Source organism: Sinocyclocheilus rhinocerous, unplaced genomic scaffold (genome assembly GCF_001515625.1).
Source record: "Sinocyclocheilus rhinocerous isolate Xijiao unplaced genomic scaffold, SAMN03320098_v1.1 scaffold1053, whole genome shotgun sequence".
Taxonomy (NCBI): Eukaryota; Metazoa; Chordata; class Actinopteri; order Cypriniformes; family Cyprinidae; genus Sinocyclocheilus; species Sinocyclocheilus rhinocerous.
The window spans coordinates 58,658-67,616 of NW_015638958.1; the positions used below are offsets into that span (position 1 = coordinate 58,658).

The 8,959-nt window shown below is 37.6% G+C and overlaps 1 protein-coding gene across 2 annotated transcripts in view; it reads right to left on the reverse strand.

Annotated features, from left to right (window-relative positions):
• Positions 1-2,636: 2,636 nt before the first annotated feature.
• LOC107750320 (polycomb group RING finger protein 3-like) overlaps positions 2,637-8,959 on the reverse strand; it is a 34,999-nt gene continuing 28,676 nt past the window's right edge. For both annotated transcript variants that reach the window (XM_016565658.1, XM_016565657.1), the window contains exons 8-10: positions 7,398-7,535; positions 4,686-4,766; positions 2,637-3,726 (exon numbers count right to left, since the gene is read on the reverse strand). In XM_016565658.1, the coding sequence (XP_016421144.1) occupies positions 3,679-3,726; positions 4,686-4,766; positions 7,398-7,535 (267 nt within the window). In that variant the 3' untranslated portion in view covers positions 2,637-3,678. The remainder of the gene's footprint in view (positions 3,727-4,685; positions 4,767-7,397; positions 7,536-8,959) is intronic.

Here is an 8,959-nt window from a genome sequence, read left to right on the forward strand (position 1 = left end):
TTCTTTTTTTAGATTAGGGGTGGAATACGACACAGATATGTTACAGATAATTTCCTGAGATTCACCTAAGGATCATCCTCTGATATCATCTCTACATCTCCAGATTTGTAGCTCAGTTTTGAATTTCTAAGTCACGGAGCACCATTGTCACAGGGCCACACGCTGCCAAAAAAAAAAACTAGCAAACGGAAATGATAAGAAGACCAGCCTCCAGTCTTGGCAACTTCAGTCTGGACACAGTCCACGGCTTCTAAAGCAGTAAAGCAGGTCTCTAGTAAGCTTCTTACAGCCTGCCTGTCAAGTGAAGTAGCGCTGATGTCTCAATGCAAGCCTGATAACATGGCCCAAGCATCGATCCATCCCAATACGGAGCAGGATAGCAAATCTACCTCAGAGCGCTAACACACCTCTCATGCACAATGAGATCCTGGGAGAGTGGAACGGTGTGGTGATTTAAACAATACTAAAGCAAAAAACCTTGTCTTCCGACTTGAAAAAATGGAACAACCGCATAAGAGATTTGTGATAGAGGTTTAACAATATAGAACAGTGCCAGAACAAGTTGCCATGTTCAAATCCTGGGATGATCGAGCAAAGCTGTGAAAATGATGTACAACAGGTCTTTACTCTAAATGCTAGTGTTCTTTAGGACAACGAAGGTGTTATTTTGCCATTTGAGACTTATTCAGAGTGACCTAGGACAGCAGTAAAAGAAAATTCATGAATCCATAACCAACTTTCCTCGAAGACAGGCTGTAAAAACAAGTTTCACAAGACCTGAGAGCACCAAACATTTCAAAAAGCTATACAGGTATTTTAAGACTCTGCCCTGGTCTGCACCATGTTTAGTTCGGTTTATTTGTAAAAGGTAGAAAACATTAGCACCAGTTATTGGCTCAAATGGGAGAAACACCAGCGAACACTAGCCTTCACCATGGCAATGACCCCAAAAAATGGCGAGTATCAGAAACGCATTAAATAAAACAGTAAAATCATGCATTTGTTGCCTTTTCATCACCAGCAATAAACCTGCAGTCTGTTAGGTACGCTAGCCATTTAAATGTTTGCGTGAAATGGCTGATACATTCAAGAATGCCATATTTAAACCATCATGACACCATCCTCTTTACAAGAGCATATTGGTGATGCAATAAAGCCAAACAATATGCAGTGAAGCTGAAAACAGAACGCATACTGAGACAATTCACATTATAAGACAGCGAAAAAAAACTCATGGGCAAGACTCCAGTATTGGATATACAACAAAAAAATCTGTATTTGTGGAATAACCTAATGATGAGAATTTGAATTTGGTCAAGCTGGTTTGGCATTTACCCGTGTAAAAGTTGACCGCTATAGTGGATTGTTTCAAAGTAAAAACAGACTTTTTAAGTAAACGTTTAGATATAAAAAAAGTCAATTAGCTCTTTAAGAAAGATTTCAAATACATTTACGTTAGAAATCTGATAAGAGCCCTTTAATGTTTGATCAACTAGAAGCAGTTTGTCTGCCACAATGGAAATAAAAACGACTTTAATTCATTGTGGGCTCACAAAAAAAAATTATAAATAAATAAAACCATCGATTTCAACAACTAGCCAATTTTCACTAACCTAACCCGAAAAATCAGACTCTGATCTCAATTTGCCATATTCCTCTATATTAAATCAGTTAAGGTCAAACGCTTTTCGCATTCTGACATTCATGCAGCTTGCCATCCGAAATAGAGTGAAGTCAGGAGGGAGTATGAAGCCTTTGGCACTAAAGACAGTGATACAACAAATAACTGTACAATACATATGGACGGTTACTTGTGGGTTACATTCGTACTGTGGAGGAGCAGAGAACTGACATCACGTCATTGTAAGGACTGAATGTTACATCTTCAATTAAATGGTAATGCATTGCATATATGACATTGAGGCTGACGGGACGTACGTGTATATGAGGGGTTGGCTGTTTATGAAAGTAAGTTAAAGATGTTAACATACTAAGGATTCATATCCTCACACATACTTAATGATTCTAGAGCTGCAAAGGAACATTTGGGAGGATCAAATAATTAAAAGCACCTTTCCTGTTCAAAAATCTAATTTAATCACTGATGCGTTTACTTAGACACTTAAAAATCATCCTTAATAAAAGAGAACCAAAATATGAGCTTTTTGCATCATAAAACGTCTGCACCACTAAAAAGAGATGTACTGATAGAGTGAATTTCATAACTCTTGTCAAATTGCTTGGGTCATATTTTACCCCAAAATCTAATGAAAAAAGAGGAAAAACACTAAATTTATATATCTTCTGTAAAATAATTTATAAAATAATAATTATAATTATTATAATTCATTTAATAAATAAATGTTTTTATGACCATTAAAACTTTTTTGCATCGTGACATTATTTTCTTAATAAATAACAATCTACAAAACTGCTCATTACCGCAATGCAAATAAAAAAATATATCTTTTTTAAATCCTAAAAAATGTGATTTTAAAATTGTATTTATACATCACCGATGCATACAATGTACTGACTTTAAGGTGTGCTGTAAATAATGATAAAAAGCTGCATTTTTTACTGTAATACACTTTTTACTGTATTACAGTAATGCAAATCTGTATTGAGAAAAATGAAAATCACACAAACATAAAACATACAGATGCATTATGATAATGTCCGAATGCAGGGGATTTGCGTAATTGTCCTGAAAATAATGGCAAAAACAAATCTTAGTGGTCCCAAGCTTCATTTCCTTTAGGCAAAATACAATTTCTTTTTTTTTCTTTTGATTTTGGGGTGAAAAATATTTAGTGAGATTCAACCAATTTGGAATCTGCCTTGAATTTAGCTGAATATTTATGTCTTTTCCATGTAGCCACATAAACACAGGCCAAAATATAGCACTTTTGGAAAACCACTCTAATCGGTCTCTATTTTTCTTGCCTTTTAGTCTTTCACACACACTTTCATTACATCTTTCATCCCTTCTCACCACCAACAACTTTTATATACAATATTGGTAAATAGAACATAAATACTACACATAAATTTACCTATTCACAATTCCACTCGTAGCGACGCCGAAAAGTAAAGAAAGAAACCGCTCTGAAATAATACACTCATATAAACTGCTTTATATAAGTTTAGAAAGGCTCTGCGCTCCCGAGAAGTGTTAGGTAGGACCTGAGAGAGAGCGGTCAGTTTGAAACGCCTCCTCTCTTCTGGTTAGCAGTGTAAAAGTGGACACTTCCACGGAGGACGGCAGACACCGAGCACCATCTTTTGCCCATAACTGAAGTGGGAACAAAGTCGAATGGTACAAAAAATTTTAAACCTTTTCTCATGACCTTTTTTTTTGTCTTTTTTTGTTTTAATAGTGTAAACAGCGCACCAATAGGGTCTTGGTTCCACTTCTCTCATCTATACAAAAGTATAAATATATGCTTTCTCTCAATTTTTCACATATATAGGACATATAGCGGACGAACAAACAGAGAAAAGCGGTTGTTCCCAAAAGTCGCCAGTGTTGCAGTGGCTGTGCTGGTTTTGTTGTTTGCTGGCTCGTATCTGTGTTGACGGGTGTTTGTTTGGTGTGGGCGTTGATGGCCTCTGCATATATAGCACGTAGCACAGTCCTCAGCCACTGGGCCAAAACAACCAAGCGTTTTTGTCCAACTACAGCAGATCCATTTTGGGTCTGTAATGAAGGAGGAGGGGGGATTTCTGGAACGCACACAAAACACACAAGCATTCATGTGACTGAAAGTCATACAGCCACTAGAATGAAAACAAAGGCACAGAAAGTCAAGTGCATCTATTGTTTTTGCAATGGCATTTCAGGAAAGCAGAATTACATATGCAACCTTTAAAAAAAAAATCTCTGCATCAAAATGTCAATTTCTGACTTGCTGTTGAATGAACATTACTTGAGATGGAAGAGAGGAATATATAATACTGGTCAAGACAACACAAAGACAATTTAATATCTTCACATGCTGTGTTTGATTATGCATGCATGCAAATTATGCAAATTATCCATGCATGTATAGAAAGTGACATGCACATCAGTACGGCAAACGGGAAGAATAAACCCAAGCTAATCTACGACAAGCATACATTCACACAAGTTTATCATTAATTACCTTAAATCTCCATCTTGTTACCACAACAAATTTCAAAGTATGGTCCTTGCCCAAGATTTCTTCATTGCATAAGATGTCCAGCTGAAAATAAGCACACAAATATAGCAAGGAGGGGGGATTTCTGGAACGCACACAAAACACACAAGCATTCATGTGACTGAAAGTCATACAGCCACTAGAATGAAAACAAAGGCACAGAAAGTCAAGTGCATCTATTGTTTTTGCAATGGCATTTCAGGAAAGCAGAATTACATATGCAACCTTTAAAAAAAAAATCTCTGCATCAAAATGTCAATTTCTGACTTGCTGTTGAATGAACATTACTTGAGATGGAAGAGAGGAATATATAATACTGGTCAAGACAACACAAAGACAATTTAATATCTTCACATGCTGTGTTTGATTATGCATGCATGCAAATTATGCAAATTATCCATGCATGTATAGAAAGTGACATGCACATCAGTACGGCAAACGGGAAGAATAAACCCAAGCTAATCTACGACAAGCATACATTCACACAAGTTTATCATTAATTACCTTAAATCTCCATCTTGTTACCACAACAAATTTCAAAGTATGGTCCTTGCCCAAGATTTCTTCATTGCATAAGATGTCCAGCTGAAAATAAGCACACAAATATAGCAAACAAGCCCCAAAAATACAGTAGACGAGAAAAGACTAAACAAAACTATTCTTTCCGTTATCCTGCAGTACCATTAAAGGTGCAGTATGTAATATTGACAGCTAGCAGTTAAAATGGGTACTGCAGTCCAAATTCAAAATATTGAAGAGTGTTGTTTCTCCCTTTAATGGCTTTAATGGCTGCGATACACTGCGTTTACCACAAACTGGCAACCCTGTCGCAATACTATTGGTTACACTCGCAGTGGGCAGAGTCACACAGACCAAAACAAAACATTCCGACACGGAGCGTACATTTCAAAGCAGAATAACTCGCTCTAATGTTGTTTTACGGACAAACAAATGTGTGAATTTAGCATGTTTATTAAATATCTGCAAACACATTATGGTATTTTTATGCTTTTGTAGTCAAAAAATTACATACAGCACCTTTAAATAAGTCATTATTATCACAGCTGTTCATTATCGCACAATAAACTGAATGGGACCCTTATTAGGGATGGGTCGGGATGGTCAAATAGTCTGCCGCTCGATGATCAGTTAGCCATCCTGAATGATTCCTAATGAGTTTATCTGGATTATTTTTAAGTTTTAACATTTTTAGCAACCTCAGACTTCATGGAGAAGGTTTCAGCATGCTTACAACTTTAGCACAACATTACAGCAATCAAATTGAATTCACTGCCTCAAGTTAACATTTAGGCAATTACTGTCGGACTCGAACATTTTCATGACATAAATATTCAGTTTTTAAGATGATGTGTCAAGTTAAAAACATTAAAAATGCATCTCGAGATCTTACACCCCATAGTCCAGCTAAGTTTTAAAACATCTAGGCTAGTTTTGCACAGATATTCCAACATATTTCACAGCTAATCACCAAATAAATAAATAAACTCTCTTTCTCTCTATACACATTATTTATTAATCATATGAGTGATTTTTTTAATCAAAGTTACAATATAAAAATATTTTAGTAACAGCTATGTAGAACATAATTAGGACATTGCTCAAATGTACAGTTTAACAGCCATTATACAAAAATATGACCAGAGAACGCTGCAACTGACCAATCAGAAAAAAGTATTCCAGAAAACCGCATAATCAGTTGTGTACGAACGTCTCTGGGGACAGGTGGGATTTTATGGTGCTTTACAGAAAAGTGACAGTCCTTTGTACACTCACAAAATTCAGTTCCACCAATTATTCAAGCCAAAGCAAAAGACGCAAAACCTTTAATGCACAAGAGCAGCCATAACCGCCCAAAGGATTATGTGTATCACAGTATAAGGGATGCCACTCTCTCTGGAATAGTGTGCAGTGTAACACCAGTGCCTGTGTCTGTGTGTTTTGGCTCGCACGACCACAGCAACACCTGCTGGAGGCCATTAGCTCTCAGCACTATTCAGCGTTTAAAGGGTTAGTTCACCCAAAAATGAAAATTCTGTCACTCCAGTAAGACCTCTGTTCATCTTCGGAACACAAATTAAGATATTTTTGATGAATTTTGAGAGCTCTCTTGACCCTCCCATAGACAGCAATGCAATTACCACGATCAAGGTCTAGAAACGTAGCAAGGAGATCGGTAAAATAATCCATGTGGCATCAGGGGTTCAACCGTAATTTTACGAAGCTACAAGAATACTTTTTGTACGCAAAGAAAACAAAAATAACGACTTTACTCAACAATTCGTCTCCGTGGTCCCCTGGTGCCATTTTGGAGAATATTCACTGAACGTAAATAGCGTATGCTATTCTGTGTCAGCTGCGTCACGTTTTCTACGTTACTTACGCTTTGATTTGAACGAAAACAACATATCCTGACACAGAATAGCATACGCTGTTTGCATTCAGTGGATACTCTCCAAAATGGCACCAGGGTGACGCGGAGATTGATGACAGAATTTTCATTTTTAGGTGAACTATCCCTTTAAAGTCATCTAGGATGCGAGCCAGGGATATTCAGAGACAGAAACGTCTGACAGTGAAACAATGAAACTTTTGATGCTTATTAGGATTTAGTTCTTCAAAGATTTTGCTTTTCTCCTACACTTCAAACAGAGCACACAAACTGCTGCCATTTCGGAGTTGTATTTTTTATCTGGCTCGGAGCGGTATTGTGCTGTTGGCAGCTATAACTCTCGATACTCGCCGAGAACAACAGGCATCTGACAGTATTATTGCGGGGGAAAGTTTTTGACGGATGTGTGCGGTGGAATAGCCCACACATTTCTAACACAAAGGAGGGAAAAAAGGGGGATGGAGCAACAATAATTAGTCAAGTTTTGTGTTAAATTGTACTATGAGATGTTGGCAGGCTGCGAGATACATGACAGAGAGCAAATGATATTACAGGCTATTATTTGTCTCTGAAAATATGAGGCATGCTGAAAGCTTTATTGGAATGGTGACAGCACGGAGGAGCTTTGAAATGCGCATGGTGACTCACGCAAGAGCCATTGTCATGAAGGGAACGCCAATGCCGGCCAGCATGGTGGCAAAGGTCTCTAACGAGTCAACTTCAACCAAGGGAAAAGGAAGATTATGGGTTTCATTTTGAACTTCGCTCTTAGCAGGAGGGAGCTCCAGGTCTGGCGGATCACATACCTCATTGAAAGATGTCAGGTTTAGCTTCTTCGCGATGAACTTCTTGAGGTGGAGAACCGTCGCCTGAGCCGAACAACGAATCCACTTCCGCTTGAGTCCTCTGAGCTTACTGCTGTTACACTCCAGACAGATACTCACCTGAACAGACAAAAGCAAGAGAGACTGTGACTTAGCTTTAGCTTAACTACATTGTGTGAACAAGAACGTTCAACAATTACCTTCTAGGCTCAAACTAAATATCAGATACCACGTAGAGCCTCACAAAATACTTACACATGTAAAAACATGATATTTCAGGTACTAAACCTAGTAAACTGGTTGAATGTTCCTTCAATCTCTAATCAAGGCTCTCACAGTCTTCTTATTGCTTTGTTAGACCTGTACTGTACTATTTTGTATAAAACTTTGCATCACTAATGATTGCGGTCACTCACATCGCCTAGAAACTCTCAATGAAATTGATTTGTTGTCATTTAACAGGTTTAAACTGACAGCAATTTGCAGTGAGAAGCAATTGGAGGTAATTAATTTTCAATACAAATGAAAAGATTTGTAATCGTATTTAAATGTATACTATATTTATATACACAAGTATGTGATTTCATCAGTGTTTGATGATATTGCAGGGCATTCCAAATCTTGTAAATAGAACTGAATCATTCATTCACTTTATTTATGGAGCACTTTACAACTGCACCTGCAGACCAAAGTGCTGTACAATCAAAAAAAAAAAAAAAAACTTAATTAAAACACACGACTTAAAACAACTCAGATCCTACTAACAACAAAGACTAGCCCACCCTCTCAAAGGTTAAAGACAAGAAGTAGTTTTTGACTTCAACTTTAAAAACATTCAAAGATGAGACTTCTCTAAGTTCCTGAGGAAGACTATTCCAGAGCTTCGGCCCCGCAACAGCAAAGGCCTGATCCCCTTTTAACTTTAAATGAGTACGGGGGACAGTAAGCAATAACTTATTATTGGATCTTAGAGACCTAGGTGCTTGACGAACAGCAACGAGCTCAGACACGTAAGCAGGGGCCAACCCATGCACTGCTTTAAAAACATACAAAAGCGTTTTATATTTTATCCTGTAGTTCACTGGTAGCCACTTGAGAGAAGCTAAAATAGGAGAGATATGATGACTTTTCTTAGCACCCACTAGCAGCCTAGCTGCTGCATTCTGAACTAATTGCAAGCGTGAGATAGTGGTCTGACAGGACTCCACATACAACACATTGCAATAATCCAAACGAGACAAAACAAAGGCATTAATAACCTTCTCTAAGTCTTTTCTTGACAGAATAGGCTTTAGTGTAGTAGTAAGTCTTTACTACAGCATTAATCTACTTGTCAAATTTCAGCTCTGGGTCAAACACCACACCTAAGTTCCTTATTTGGTCACGGCAATAATTAGACCATGAGCCCAAATATGTGGACATATCTAAACATCCTCTGGCAGGGCCAAAAAACATAATCTCAGTTTTACTCTGGTTCAGTTGAAGCAGATTTTGAGTCATCCAGCTCTTAACCTCCTCTAGGCATGCAAATAGCAAATTAGAAC